General features: G+C 46.2%; 1 protein-coding gene and 1 long non-coding RNA gene across 2 annotated transcripts in view; both read left to right on the plus strand.

Annotated features, from left to right (window-relative positions):
• Positions 1-16512, plus strand: part of LOC141987256 (uncharacterized) — a 309719-nt gene that overhangs the window by 17320 nt on the left and 275887 nt on the right. The window lies entirely within an intron of this gene.
• Positions 2272-16512, plus strand: part of LOC141987254 (uncharacterized) — an 85645-nt gene continuing 71404 nt past the window's right edge. The window contains exons 1-2 of the mRNA XM_074952434.1: positions 2272-2304; positions 3303-3782. Coding sequence (XP_074808535.1) covers positions 3317-3782 — 466 coding nt within the window. The 5' untranslated portion in view covers positions 2272-2304; positions 3303-3316. The remainder of the gene's footprint in view (positions 2305-3302; positions 3783-16512) is intronic.

The following is a 16512-nucleotide window of genomic DNA, read 5'->3' on the forward strand; positions in this document are numbered from 1 at the left end:
CTAGAGTCCCCAACTAAGATTGTTGCTAAGTTGTGCTAGGCACTTACCCAAAGAGTTTACAATCTAGCTAGGCAGGAGAAACAGAGGAATGAAGAGACTTGCCCAATGTCACCCAGCAGATCAGGGCATAGAACCGAAATCTCCTGCATTAGTGCCCTGTCCACCAGACCACACTACTGGACCACATGACAGGACTGTGGTATCATTATTGTTGGAGCCCTAAGGGAATCTTTCACCATCATGCTTAGCTTGTGTATGAAAATAAAAAAAACAAGGAGAGAACATAATCTTTAGCATTGTTTGTCTTTCAACTTTCAGATCACAATATACACCGAAAGGAATATTTCAAAAGGGAAAAAAAAGTGTGCCTTTTTTCACACAGCATTTGGACCTTATCTTAAAGATTTATGTTGAGTTTTGCACTGCAAACTTCTCCCCACCCTCAAAGGAGACCATATAGAAATCAGAAGACAGATAAAAACATCATGTAACCTTATTTTTAAAATCTCATTTTTGTGGGGGCCTGCCTGATACATGATTTTTGCAATGTTATGTGCTGGCCCTTTAAAGGCAGATGTGCCCCAGCACATCTGTTTGGGGCCTTAGTTCCCTCAGCTCCTTTAAGAACAAAGTTCTGGGAGCTGTAATTTCCAGACTGATTGTGTGGCTAGGTTGTGAGCAAGGCATGTTGGGAAGAAAGAAGCAGGATAAAAGGCAGGTCTTGGATTTCAGGAGCTGCATTTTGGTGCAAGGCATGTCAGGGATGGATATAAGGAAGAGCTGCTGGTGGCTCCCTAGAGGGAGCTGAAAATGGAGCCCATGAGTTACTGAGGTGAAGAAGCCTGAGAATAGCCTGAGAGGAAGTGGCTCTTGGAAATGTGAATCAGGGAAGTTAACTGCCGACAGCTTAGGGTCCTCAGAGTAGAGGGAGTACCTGGACTCCCTTGGCATGACCTAGAGGCTGTGCAAAACCTTAGCATGTAATTGGAAAAACTTGGAGGCAAGTAGTGGCTTGGGGAAGTGAAGAATGGCTTGACTACTGATAAGGGGAGATGGAACCCTGTGACTCTGAAGGAGGGTGACAGAACAGGTTGGCTGTGTCAAGAGGTAAAAGTTGTGGCCTGGGGATGGGTGAAGGACTGCGAGACAATCTTGCATCAATTGGGGTGATGGACAGTTGAGCCTGGGGAGGACTGATTGATTTTTGTGTGTGTTGGAACTTTTTATTTGCCCTAGAAAGGAATGACTTTTTGGTTTGGATGGAGGGGCAGCCTATTCTACTAGAAGGGAAAGTGAAGAACTAAATTACCACAATTAAATTGCCTACCACAAGAGGGAGACTAGATCACCTGTGGAGTTGAAACTGAGGCATGACCACACCTGCTTCAGAGAAGTTAAGAATGCATTAAATCAGCCCTGGTCTATACTAGGAGTTTAGGGCGAATTTAGCAGCATTAGGTCGATTTAACCCTGCACCCATCCGTACGACCAAACCTGTTTTGTAGACTTAAAGGGCTCTTAAAATCGATTTCTGTACTCCTCCCTGGCGAGGGGAGGAGTGCTAAAATCGACCTCGCTGGGTCGAATTTGGGGTAGTGTGGATGCAATTCGACGGTATTGGCCTCCGGGAGCTATCCCAGAGTGCTCCATTGTGACCACTCTGGACAGCACTCTCAACTCAGATGCACTGGCCAGGTAGACGGGAAAAGCCCCGGGAACTTTTGAATTTCATTTCCTGTTTGGCCAGCGTGGCAAGCTGATCAGTACAGGTGATCTTGGAGTCCCAGAATCGCAAAAGAGCTTCAGCATGGACCAAATGGGAGACACTGGATCTGATCGCTGAATAGGGAGAAGAATCCATGCAGGCAGAACTTCATTCCAAAAGACGAAATGGCAAGGGCATGATGGACAGAGGCTACAACAGGGACACACAGCAGTGCCGCATGAAAGTTAAGGAGCTCAGGCAAGCCTACCAAAAAACAAAGGATGCAAACGGTCACTCCAGGTCAGAGCCCCGTACATGCCACTTCTATGATGAGCTGCATGCAATTCTAGGGAGCGCCCCTACCACTACCCCACCACTGTCCATGGACACCTTCAAGGGGGGAGTCTCATGCAACAGGGATGAGGATTTTGTTGATGGGGAAGATGAGGAGGAGGAGGAGGTTGAGGATAGCGCACAGCAGGCAAGCGGAGAATCCCTTCTCCCCGGCAGCCAGGAACTGTTCATCACCCTGGAGCCAATACCCTCCCAACCCTCCCAAGGCGGGCTCCCGGACCATGAAGCCGGAGAAGGCACCTCTGGTGAGTGTACCTTTGTAAATATAATACAGGGTTTAAAAGCAAGCATGTTTAATGATTAATTTGCCCTGAAGACTTGGGATGCATTTGCGACCAGTATAGCTCCTGGAAAAGTCTCTTAACTTGTCTGGGGATGGAGCGGAAATCCTCCAGGGACATCTCCATGAAGCTCTCCTGGAGGTACTCTAAAAGCCTTTGCAGAAGGTTTCTGGGGAGGTCAGCCTTATTCCGTCCTCCATAGTAGGACATTTTTACCATGCCAAGCTAGTAGCAAGTAGTCTGGAATAATTGCAGAACAAAGCATTGCAGCGAAAGGGCCCGGGCTTTGGTGGCATTCAAGCAACATCCGTTCTTTATCTCTTTGTGTTAGCCTCAGGAGAGTGATACCATTCATGGTCACCTGGTTCAAATATGGGAAATTTGTTTAAGGGGACATTCAGAGGTGCCCGTTCTTGCTGGGCTGTTTACCATTGGCTGAAAAGAAATCATCCCCGCTGTCAGCCACGTGGTTGGGGGAGGCCCGTTCATGTTGAGCTGTTTGCGTTTGGCTGACAGGGATCTTCCCTGATACTACGGATGCGTTGGGGGGCGAAGCGATCATCCCAGAGAATTGGGGGTGGGTGGGTTGGGTTGTGCTGCACATTCACCCTAAAACCGCAGCCCCTCCTTTTAAATGGCCAACCCAACGGGCTTTGCTTGGTATAGGAAAGGAGGGCGCTGCTGTTTGAAACCATTCCCACATGTTATGAAGGTTGAAGAAGCCGAAACCCTTTGCCTTACCATGGCTGCCTGCAAGCCGAATTCCGTTGCCCAGCCGAGCATATGTGATGTCTCACACCAAACCGGCAGGCACTCAATATAAGAGGCAAAATGTGACCTTGTACCAAAAGCACATGTGCTACATAATGTGAATCGCTTGATTCAGTGTGAAATAGTCTTCCCTTTGTTCTCTAAAATTTATCTTTTTAAATACTACTCTCCCTTTTTTTTCCCTCCCACAGCTGCAAATGTTTCTATGCTCCCCCTATCATCTCCGTCCCAGAGACTAGCGCTGATTAGAAGGCGAAAAAAATGCACTCGAGATGAAATTTTCTCAGACCTCATGCAGTCCTCCCGCACTGAAAGAGCTCAGCAGAATGCATGGAGGCAAACAATGGCAGAGACCAGGAAAGCGTTAAATGAACGCAATGAGAGGAGGGAGGAATGCGATGAGAGGAGGGAGGAGCGCGATGAAAGGAGGCAGGATGCAATGCTGAGTCTAATGGGGGAGCAAACTGACATGCTCAGGCATCTAGTAGAGTTGCAGGAAAGGCAGCAGGAGCACAGATCGCCACTGCAGCCCCTGTATAACCACCTGCCCTCCTCCCCAAGTTCCATATCCTCCTCACCCAGATGCCCAAGAATGCGGGGGGGAAGGTGGCTACAGGCACCCAGCCACTCCACCCCAGAGGATTGCCCAAGCAACAGAAGGCTGGCATTCAGTAAGTTTTGAACTGTAGTGTGGCCTAGTCCTTCCCTCCTCCCATCATCCACCACTCCACCCTGTGCTTCCCTCCTCACCCACCCCTCCCGGGTTACCTTGCAAGTTTTCCCCCTTTTTGTGTGATGAATGAATAATGCATGATTTTGAAACAATAATGACTTTATTGCCTCTGAAAGTGGTGATTGAAGGGGGGAGGTCGGTTGGCTTACAGGGAACAAGGGGGTGGATTTTCATCAAGGAGAAACAAACAGAACTGTCATACCGTAGCCTGGCCAGTCATGAAACTGGTTTTCAAAGCTCTGATGTGCAGGGCGCCCAGCTGTGCTCTTCTAATCGCCCTGGTGTCTGGCTGCGTGTAATCGGCCACCAGGCGGTTTGCCTCAACCTCCCATCCCACCAGAAACGTCTCCCCCTTACTCTCACAGATATTGTGGAGCACACAGCAAACAGCAATAACAATGGGAATATTGGTTTCGCTGAGGTCTAACCTAGTCAGTAAACTGCACCAGCGAGCTTTTAAATGTCCAAATGCACATTCTACCACCATTCTGTACTTGCTCAGCCTATAGTTGAACTGCTCCTTACTACTGTCCAGGGTGCCTGTGTATGGCTTCATGAGCCATTGCATTAAGGGGTAGGCTGGGTCCCCAAGGATAACTATAGGCATTTCAACATCCCCAGTGGTAATTTTCTGGTCTGGGAAGTAAGTTCCTTCCTGCAGCTGTTCAAACAAACCAGAGTTCCTGAAGATGCGAGCGTCATGCACCTTTCCCGGCTATCCCACGTTGATGTCGGTGAAACGTCCCTTGTGATCCACCAGTGCTTGCAGCACCATTGAAAAGTACCCCTCGTGGTTTATGTACTGGCAGCCAAGGTGGTCCGGTGCCAAGATAGGGATATGGGTTCCGTCTATCGCCCCACCACAGTTAGGGAACCCCACTGCAGGAAAGCCATCCACTATGACCTGTACATTTCCCATAATCACTACCCTTGATAGCAGCAGCTCAGTGATTGCACTGGCTACTTGGATCACAGCAGCCCCAACAGTAGATTTACCCACTCCAAATTGATTCCCGACTGACCGGTAGCTGTCTGGCATTGCAAGCTTCCACAGGGCTATTGCCATGCGCTTGTGAACTGTGAGGGCTGCTCTCATCTTGGTATTCTTGCGCTTCAGGGCAGGGGAAAGCAAGTCACAAAGTTCCATGAATGTGCCCTTATGCATGCGAAAGTTTCGTAACCACTGGGAATCATCTCAGACCTGCAACACTATGCGGTCCCACCAGTCTGTGCTTGTTTCCCAGGCCCAGAATCGGCATTCCACAGCATGTACCTGCCCCATTACCACCATGATGTCCAGATTGCAAGGGCCCATGCTTTGACAGAAATCTGTGTCCATGTCCTCATCACTATCATGATCGCGCTGTCGTCGCCTCCTCGCCTGCTTTTGCAAGTTCTGCACACACTGCAGGATAATGCGCAAGGTGTTTGCAACGCTCACAACAGCAGCGGTGAGCTGAGTGGGCTCCATGCTTGCCCTGGTATGGCATTTGCAGGATAGCAGAGTTGCAACACAAGCAGTGAATGACGACAGATGCCACGAGAATAGATATTTATACAGAACGACGAGAGGACCTGCAAGGTGGATTCATGGCACCAGGAGAGCAGGACAGCAGAGTTGAAGCGGAAGTGGTGGAGGACGACGGTTAGCACCACGCACATTTCCTGAGGAAGAACACAAGTCCCTCGGAGCACATGACAGACAACATGGAGAAATTCGCTATTGAGACAAAAGCAGCAGAGTAGAGTTGCAGCAGAAGCGGTGGATGACGATGATGGTTAGCAGTCCTACTGCACCATCTGCTGACAGCAGTATGGCGTCTGCACAGAAAAAAGGCGCGAAATGATTGTCTGCCATTGCTTTCACGGAGGGAGGGGCGACTGACAACATGTACCCCAAACCACCCGCGACAATGTTTTTGCCCCATCAGACATTGGGAGCTCAACCCAGAATTCCAATGGGCAGTGGATACTGTGGGAACTGTGGGATAGCTACCCACAGTGCAATACTCCGAAAGTCGATGCTAGCCATGGTACTGTGGACGCACTCTGCCGACTTAATGCGCTTAGTGTGGACATACGCAATTGACTGTATAAAATTGACTTCTATAAGATTGACCTAATTTCGTAGTGTAGACATACCCTCAGTTATAAATGTGCTTGTAAGACACCAGGCAAATGTATAAGGTGGGGAGTCCACAATACAACTCGACTTCTAAGAGACAAAAAAACCTTACAACCCCAAAATATTAAAACTGCACAACTGTGTAGCCAACTTGTTTTGAAACCATAAAATGTGCTCCATGGGTGTGCAGTTGCAATTCCAGCACTGATTCTGTATACCTCAGCTGGAGGGCAGGAGGGTGAGTTTTTATCTTGCACTCTTTAATGATGTCTTTCTGGAATATGCTGTGTCCAGACTGATTTAAAATGCAGTGAGGTTAATTATCAACAGAGGAAGAGCGTATGATTCCAATTATTCTGCTTCTTAACAGTAGGGTAACCTTTACTAGACAATTTATGCCTAAGTAGCTTTTTGTACGTCTTCTGTGGAATCTGCGTTGAGCCCTTTAATGATGAATCAGGAGGTCTGGTGTTCAGCAGAGGCTGTCAGTTACTATTTGATTCTAGAAACTTTGTGCAGTTGTTTCCCTGAGCAATTAAGGATAAACAACAGTCCAAAATAATAAACTAAATTCAACAGTAAGGAAGCAGGGAGACATTGTTTTGTTCACAAACCCTTTGTGGATGGCCTGATTTGATAACTTGCAATGGAAATACTTCAATGGGGAGTGTTTCACAGAGATTTACATAGTGGCTTGATATGTTGTGAACCCGATCAGTAGCAGATAAACAGTTCAGTAGTGGTATAAGCAAGGAGACGTTTGCACTGTATGTCCTACTGTAAACTATAGTGGAGTAAAAGATTAGGTGCTCTGCTCTTCTCACACTTTGGGCCTGATACTGGTCTCAGTGAAGCCGGTGGCAAAACTGCTACTAATTACAGTGAGAATCATTCCTGTAATGAATAAAAGTAGAATTGACCAGTTTGATGGGTGGTAGAACCATCTGTTCATGGAAGGAAGTGCAGTTATAAGAGAAAAGTTTAGTGGCTGGACATGAGGAAGAGGGTATAATTCAGTGTAAGCAGAGTCAGGATGGGCTCCACCCTGACATCTGGTGGTGAGGTGTGGCAAGTAGTGGAAAAGAACTTCAGGGGCTGATCTCAATTTGCATAGGCACACCCACCCCGCCTAGAATGAGGCCAGAACTGCCCAAATGGTCACTTTGGCTGTTGTGGGATCCCCAGTGTCTTTGTTATTGGGGCGGGAAGAGTAAATTGTTATTACCCTGATTATGGGAACTGTGCTTGGAACTGTACTTGGCCTTTTGTTATGATGGAGGGACTCACCATCAACTGAGTAGCACTCGCTAGGCAAGGGACATGGGTTCCAAAACTCTGTGAAGGGAGAGAGACTTGAGACAGGTATTAGTACCTGGTGGTGTGGGCCCCTTTGTGAGGGCCTGAAGCACCAATTGCACCTCTGTCTCTCTCCACTGTGGAATGTCAGAGCTAATGTTGGGTCTATTAAGAGTCTTGCTACAGGTACTGTGCTGCATTCACTTTGGCCTTATGGTGCACCAGCACTAAGGCCCCCACTACTATGAGCTGAAATCACTAAGAGCTGAAATCACTGAGCACTGTGTCAAGTAGTGGGGAGCCGGAAGATCTAGAGTGCAGTGGTGCTGTTCGTGAGACGGCGAGCTGTGCAGAGCGGAGCTGTTCGCGAGACGGCTAGCTGAGCAGAGCTGTTCGTGGGACAGCGGTGTGTTCGCGAGACGCAGAGCTGTTCGTGGGACGGCGAGCTGTGCCGAGTGGAGCCGTTCGTGAGACAGCGGTGTGATCGTGAGACGGCGAGCTGAGCCGAGCTGTTCGTGAGACGGCGAGCTGTGCAGAGGGAGCCGGTCGTGGTGGAGCGGAGCCGTTCGTGAGACAGCGGTGTGTTCGTGAGACGGCGAGCTGAGCCGGGCTGTTCGTGAGACAGCGAGCTGTGCCGAGCGGAGCCGGTCGTGGTGGAGACAGCGTAGCAGAGCAGAGCCCTGTGGGGCAGTCAGCTTCAGGACACGTAAGGTACCCCTTACCTCTTTCCCCCACACACAGGCACATTTTAGCCAGACTGGGGAGTAACACTCTGCAGATGAACTTTTGAACTCTGGGGCTGGACTTTTTGGATTTTGGGTGATTTGAGGATTGCTGGACTCAAGAGACATTTGGGTTCTGGGACTCAAGAACCCGAGGGAAAGGGTGTGGCCCAATTTTCTGGGGTGGGTCTTTGCTCATGGTTTGGTTAATGAACACTAGTTGTGGTGTTTTCCCAATTTAATGCTGATGTCGTTTACCTCATGTTATTAAAGATTCTCTACTACACCGAGACTCCGTGCTTGCGAGAGGGGAAGTATTGCCTCTTCGAGGCGCCCAGGGGGTGTGTAAGATTTTCCCAGGTCACTGGGTGGGGGCTCGAGCCAGTTTTGTATTTGCTTTGATGAGAGGGAACCCCTGTGTACTGAACCCGGCCCTTGCTGCTATCAACTTGGCCTGGCAGAAGGGTTACATCAGTGTTTTCTTTTTGTATTCAGCTTGGAAGCACAAGCTCCATCCTAAAGCTTGCCTAGTCCAGGATTTCAAAGTATTGCCAAGGCACACTGCATGAAACCATTACTGCTGCTCAGAAATGGGTCTCTCTCTGGCAGGCCTGCATGATGGAGTAGTATCCTTTCTAGCTGACATAGTCCTGTGCTTCTTGTGCCAGGCAAACTATGAGCACACCTTATGCCCTCAATGGCCAGAGCAGTTTGGGAACCCCATTCTCTCAAAGCCAGCTATTTCAGGCACATCAGCTATGCCCGCTACCTGTGGGTAAACCACATCAGTAATCTCCTCACAAACCTGCACTGCCAGTTGACTGGTTAGCCACCAACCTGTAGCAGTCTGGGGTAGCCAGCTTCCAGATGGCAATAGAAATCCACTTCTGGACTGGTATAGCCTCCCTTGTATGTGTACCCTGGTGCTGGAGGGTCTGCGCAAGCTACTCTCACAACTCCATGAAGGTCTAATTCCTCATGTGGAATTTCTTGAGCCACTTCTGGTCACCCCAGCTCTCTGGGATGTGATTCCACCAGCCTGTACTAGTTGTCCTGCATCACAAGTGCCAGTCTGCATGTGGGGAATCTATAGTGAATGCGGCATGCATTAGTGGTGTCCGTTCTGACATGTCAGCATCCACCCCTCATGACTTTCTCTCTGAGACCTGTTGCCACGTTCTGAGAGTCACAGGCTGCTTCTGAAATATCCTCCTGTGCCCCATGCCCTCTGTCTGCATCCTGCTGCAATAAGAGAGCAGACAAAAGCAGAAACAGTTCACTAACCTCTGCTGGATCTATATCTCGGTGTGGGTTGGAATGGAGGTCATGGACAGCAGTGAGGTATGTGCAGAGCTGGAAGTGCTTTAGTTTACTATACTGGCAGGCTAAGAACATGCCCACATGGGTGTGGGAAGGACAGACAAGTTCTCCCACAATACACATGCCACAATTCCTAGAGTGGTTCAAGTCAGTGAAGCACTAAAAACCTGGGGATACCCAGAAATCCTAGACCCTAACTTGGCTAACTGCTGCATGAGCGTGGATGCGATACACATGAATGAGTTGATTGTGGCTCTGGAAACCTGGGTACCTGTGCCTGAGTACCCAGACTTTGGTAAACTCTGCAGTGAAGATTTACCCCTAGTCACAACCCCACTGATTTCATGCTGGCAAGTGCAGACAGTAGGCCGTAGACCTTCCCCTCACCCCACCCTCCATGCCCACGGTCCCAGACAGTAGGCTTCACTGCACACCTAACAGTCCTATTTTTCATTACCAGCAAGTTGTGTTTCAGGGTCTGCAAATAGCCAAGGCTGTGGTGAATCATCTTTCAGGTAACATCTTTTTGCTTCTAGCTTCTCCCTAGGGAAAGGTGGCAACCTTATCTTTACAACTTTATGTGACACAGCGTTGCTTCTCAATATACTCTGGCACATTTCTTTATCCAGCACAGCTCTCCCTGTCTTATTTTGAGTAACAACTCTGCTTTTCTCGTGCAAAAGTGTTTCCACTGTGCATAAACAGTTGGAGAAACAGAACAGTATAAGCACTATACAGGCTTGTTTATTGGGCATCTTTATCCAATAAGACTTAAATATTTATTTTATTCTAAAATGGAAGCATGATGCAGAAGTAGACATGAATGAGAGGACAGTTTATTTTCTCGCTTTCTAAAAGAGAAAGTATAACAAAAGCAGTTGGCATCTTCATCTGAGCCCATCCTGTCTTGAATACACTGGGATGCATGCACATCATTTTGTTTTTCATCAGTAGTCTGCAATGTACGCAAGTCAAATTGGGCACTTGGGACTCTTAGTGTCTTGTGCATGCTCTGAGTCTTCAGTTATGTGGATGTTTTCCTTTGCTTTCCGTTTGGAACATGTCTTGTTAGAGCCAAGAAAACTGTCACTGTTTATACATAAGAATAATACTCTCTTTTAAAAAAAGATCCAGATAGATCTTAAAAAACCCTGAACCCGAGCATTTCCTGCACTGCAGTCAAGTGCAGTCTCAGCATGCTCAATTTGTACTGTCTCAGTGAGGTGTACACTGTAACAAATAGGATGATTGTAATATGACAGGAGAACCATCGATCTCAGCTGTTTTTTGTTTGCACCAATCATATGGTTATTTGTTTTACTGTTCATTCTGAAGAGCTAAGCAAATGAGCATCCACCAACCGATCATAAAAGAGGAAAACATACTGTGAACTGTGCATAGACTTAAAAACATGAATGCTATTGATTAAGGATGGGGTGAATCAACTCTTTTTTAGGCTGTGTCTACACCACGAGCTAGGGGTGTGATGCCCAGCTCACAAACTCATGCTAATTCCATAAGAGCTAAACAGTAACATCTGAACAGTAACGTAGCACAGGGAGCAGTGGCATGGCTTAGCCTTGCAGAGTACGCACCCTGGCATTCAGGTAGATTTGTAACCAGCATGGCTAAGCCATGCCACCGCTCCCTGTGTTACTGTGGCTACACAACTATTTATATTAGTGCTAGTTCTTATTGACTAGTTTGAGTACGCGTATGCGAGCTGGGACTCCTGTCCATAGCTCCTAGTGCAGATGTAGTTCTAGAGTCATCTGACATCAAACACCAGTCCTAAACGTCATCAGATACTAGCTACAGGTCTGACATAACTCTGAGACAAGCTAATGGCAGACTTTCTATGAACTGAAATGGGACCTAAATTGGGCCTTTTGAATTTAGAACGAAATCCTAAAATACGTGGCTTGTTTTTTATGTCATGTCCATTCATTTCAGGAGGAGTTTAGTGGGTTCTGTTAGTTTTGGAAAGTAATCTGAATGGAAACTAAGGGCTACGTACCCCTTCCTCCAACTCTTAACTGTTGATTAATTATTTGTAGCTGTCGGTACAAATAGATGCCGTTTGAGATGGTTGTTTGAAGTAACCGATTTCTGAATAATAATTGCCACAAGGTATATATAAGTTCTATCTTGTTCTTGCTCTGTTTTTATTAACCGTTAAAGTTTATTCTACTGTCAGTCCTCTGCCAGAATCCTACACAGTGTCCAACACGAACAAGTGGTTTTAAAGGCTTATGAGTAGGGTCATAAACATGATTTCTGCTTGTGGAATTGCTGCTTGTACTAAAACTCCTCAAGTCCAATGCACATTTGGCACTAGGCATGTAACTGTACTTTCCCAATCCTTGCCCATATGTTGGTAAATTCTCTGTAAATCTTTATTTTCCTAATGAAATCACTGAATGGTTCTGCACTCTGATTCCTGCCTCTATCCAAAAATAGCATGAACCTTATCTGACCTCATGATGTAAGTAACTTTCTACACTTGAGTTGATAGTGATAAACCTGGGGTTGTGTGCAGTCACCAAGAAAACTAAACCACCTTAATCGGGGCTAGTTGAAGTAGAAAGCAAATTTGCCTGTTTAAACTCTCTCAAATCCACCATAATCATATAATCTGTTTCACAATCAGGACAGGTTCTGAATACAGCATTTATTACGTACCATCTCTTACTCTGACAGTTTCTCAATATTTTCCTGTTGTGATGGGGAATCGCTTTTATGAAGGACAAAACAGGGCAATGTTACGTGGTGCCATAGGACTGTGAGGGGAGTGAAAAGACGAGTGAGAAATGCATTTATTTTTCAATACTGGTTTTAAAATTAACCCCCATCCTGCAGGTTTCATGAGCTGCTTGCTACAGACAGTCTGTTGCTTTCTTTCTTTTGTCCTGTGTCCTTTTCCTATGAGTGCCTGTTGCTCAGATGACTTTCCCAAACACTCAGCAAGAAATTGCACTCCTGAATACAATTCCAGCTCTGTGAGAACTGAAGATGAGTTCTATCCCCCCCCCAATTATCTCATGCTGTCTGGCTCTTGGGTAGACAAAATTCACGGGCTCAGGATGTGCTCAATCCACACTGCCAGTATTTATCTGAATATGGAATAATTGGTCTTGAAATTCAGCAAATGCTGATTGTAAACACAGTTGTGCTGTGAAGTATGTATGTGTGAAGCGGGGCAGTGAACCCACCCAATTCTCCTCCCACCTCTCCTAGTGCAAGCAGCCCAGGCCAGAAGGAGGAGAATTTGGAGACGAGGGGAAATGGCCAGCAGAAGGATGTTGGGATGTAGCTGAGTGACTGGCTGGGTGGGAGTGGAGTCTCTAGCATAGGAGAACAGTGGCAAGAGAGTCTAGGGGTCCTCAATCCTGAAAATCCCAGATTTATTCTCCAGAATAAGAATCTTTCTGCCAAGAAAATTGGCATACCTGGATGAGTTGGAGATCTTTTTAAAAAAACTCCCCACTCCATTTCTATGTGTGCTTCTTAGTGACTGGCTGCATTGCTCATGGCTACTGTCCTTGGTTATTTTTTTAAATTTGCATTTGATGCCTTTTAAAAAAAATAGTGTGGCTACTGATCCCTGTCATGTGACAGAGATACTAGCCTTTTTATAACACTGACTTGTTTATTATGGGAGCCAAGAAATAAAGGTCAGTCTCTGCTTGCACTCCTTATTACAGTAGGCTGTGGTCTCTTGACCTTGGTCGGCCATTGAAATGTGAAGGGTCAAGTCACTGGTTTTGTGTGCAGGGTAAAAGCCTAGATGTTGCTGACGCGAACTAACAATTAATGGTGATCTGGGGGTATGGTCTGTAGATCCTATGTGGTGGCTGGGGGACTGCTTTGAAGGAATTTGTAGCACATAGGTGGTGGGTAAGAAGATTCCTGGTGTGGACAAACGGCACCATCTCTTTCATCCTTTCTGATGCTCCTTATTGTTATGTGGAGATCTATTTCTTTTCCTGTAGCGTTGAGTCCCCCACTTGCTGTGTGGAATAGGTTGCAAATTGCCACGGAAGATCTTTCTCTTGTTGTCCAGTATGTCCTACAGGAAGAGGAATAACCTTGCGCCTCCCAAAAAGGAAACCAATGTGAAAGTCTGCAATGTCATAACCCCTCTTACTTGCATTGAACCCTAACTCCCCTCACATTGTGAAGGCATTTAGTCTTTATCCCAAGTCTATGAGGTCACATAATATGAATATTTCTTTTTCTCACACCATCCTCTGAGGAAAACAGTTGGATGAATGTTATTCCCTTTGGTGCCCTGTATGTCTAGGAGATGTCTACAAAACAGCACACAAACAGTCCTTGGAATGGATGAGAGTCACTTTTGGTCCAAATAACAACGGAAGCCCATCACACACCTAAATAAACAAGCATGCATGCCAATGAACACATTCATTTACAGGGCGATGTTAGTGGTAGAAGTAGTGTTCTGCTCCCTGGATTCTCAGGCTGAATGCTTTTTGACATGCAAATTAAAGGAACAGCTCTGCTAGGTTCAGCCACTAGACTCGTATTTTCCCCATAATAACACTAAAAGCAATAGCTTACATTTATCTAGGACCTTTTATCTAACCATCTCAAAGCACTTGACAAACTTTACTAGGTCCCCTCACCCCTGTGAGAAGTCTATGTTTTCCCATTGTACACATAGGTAAACAGAGGTATGACGTGGTTAAGTTGACTGTTTTATTTTCAAGGACCTGATATGATTACTGGTTGTAAAGCATACTGTAAGAAAGAATGGCAGTGAAATGTCTAGAGTGGGGGGAAGGGGGGGACGGGGTGGGCGGGGGGGGGGACTGGGAGTCAGGACTCCTGAGTTCTATTTCAAACTCTGTGACTCACTATAGAACCATAGAAATGTAGGGCTGGAAGGGACCACAAAGTCATCAAGTGCAGCCCCCTGCACTGAGGCAGGACCAAGTAAACCGAGACTATCTCTGCAGGTGTTTGTCCAAGCTGTTCTGAAAAACCTCCTGTGATAGGTTCCACAAACTCCCCTGAAAGCCTATTCCAGAACTTAACTACCCTTATAATTCAGTTTTCCTAATGTCTAAACTCAATCTCCCTCACTTCTAAATTAAGCCCACTACTTCTCATCCCACCTTCAGTGGACGTGGAGAACAGTTGATCACTATCCTCTTTATAATAGCTCTTAACATATTTGAAGACTATCAAATACCCCACTCAGTTTTCTTTTTTCAAGACTAGGCATGCCCATTCCCCCCGCCCCCCACCTTTCCTCACAAGTCAGGTTTTCTAAACCTTTTAGCATTTTTGTTGATTTCTTCTGGACTTCTCTCTGATTTGTCCACATTTTTTCTAAAGTGATGGACACAGTACTCCAGTTGAGGCCTCAGCAGTGACAAGCAGAGCAAGACAGTTACCTTCCATGTTATACATATGACACTCCTGTTAATACATCCCAGAATATTAGCCTTTTTCACAACTGCATCACATCTTCAGCTGTACTGCCATCTAGACAGTTATTCCCTATTTTTGTAGTTGTGCATTTGATTATTTCCTTTCTATGTGTGGTACTTTGCATTTGTCTTTACTGAATTTCATCTTGTTGAAATAAGACCAATTCTCCAATTTGTGAAGGTCACTTTGAATTCTAATGCTGTCCTCCAAAGTGCTAGCAACCCCCTCCCAGCTTGGTGTCATCTACAAATTTTATAAACATACTTTCCACTCCATCATCCAAGTCATTAATGAAAATATTGATTAGTACAGGACCCAGGACTGACCCATGTGGGACCCTGTTAGATATGCCCTCCCAGTTTGACAGTGAACCATTGATAACTACTCTTTGAGTATGGTCTTTCAACAAGTTGTGTGCCCACTTCATAGTAATTTCATCTAGATCACATTTTCCTAGTTTGCTTGGAAGTATGTCATATGGTACTGTGTCAAAAGCCTTATTAATATCAAGATAGATCATGTCTAATGCTTCCCCCATCCACTAGGCTAGTAACCCTGTCAAAGAAGGAAATTACATTGGTTTGGCATAACTTGTTTTTGATAAATCCATGTTGGCTATTCCTTATATCCTTTTTATTCTCTAGGAGCCTACAAACTGATTGTTTAATAAATTGTTCTGGTATCTTTCCAGGTATCAAAATCAAGCTGACTGTTATATAATTCCTCATGTCCTCTTTGCTCTCCTTTTAAAATGTTTGTCTTTGGGCAAGTCATGTAGCCCTACCTTTGTGAACACGTCCAGTAACTTTGGGTACCTCAGCTTTTGGGCCCCCAAAATACTGTGCAGCCTAGAAAATGTAGGCCTAAGCAACTTGCCCAAGGTATTATTATTAGACCATTTGCACTCCTGCATGGGGTGTAAAAAACCTGTTTACTCCCCTGTGGGGGCTATCTACATGGCAAGAGCCAGCCTGGGGCGGGGGAGAACAGCCAGTGTGAGATGGAGTGGGCAGGCAGAAGTGGGAGGAGTCAGCCTCCCCCCAATGCACTAATCAGCGCAGTTGAGCTTGCATAAAGGGAGAGATAAGTATAATTGTTGCTACGGTCACTGGGAGGTCGGTAAAACAACATCCAGTGGTTAACTGACGACACTGGTATGTTGGTGGATTTGCCGAAACACAGAGCACAAAAAACACCAGTGCTTATTGGAAGCACCACGTGAAGGTTGTTGTCTTGCAGGCAGGATTCCAATATAAGTTAAAGACAGGAATCGCCCTTTTTGATCTGTCCTTGGCATATGACACTGTCTGGAGACAGGGCTTCCTCCTTAAGGTCTCCCATGTCATTCACTTCCGACAAACGATCCGCCTCTTGGCGGCAATGACTGGGGACTGCTGCTTTAAGGTACATCTTAATGGCCAGATCGGTAGACCAAGAATTCTTAACTCGGGCATCCCGCAGGACTCTGTCATGGCCCCAATACTTTTTAATCTATACACTGTGGATATACCAGCGACAGAGTCAAGGAAATTAATGTATGTGGATGATATTGCCCTAGCTGTTCAGCATACTAGCCTCCATACCATCAGCTGCACCCTAACCTGAGATCTTAGCACAATGGCTGATTATTTCCAAAGCTGGAAACTTAGGTCTAATCCAAAAAACCCCATGGTAACTGCTTTCCATCTGAACAATAAAATGGCTAATACCAAACTTGATGTGCAGTTCTGTGGTAAGAGTGTCAGCCT

Source organism: Natator depressus, chromosome 5 (genome assembly GCF_965152275.1).
Source record: "Natator depressus isolate rNatDep1 chromosome 5, rNatDep2.hap1, whole genome shotgun sequence".
Classification (NCBI taxonomy): domain Eukaryota; kingdom Metazoa; phylum Chordata; order Testudines; family Cheloniidae; genus Natator; species Natator depressus.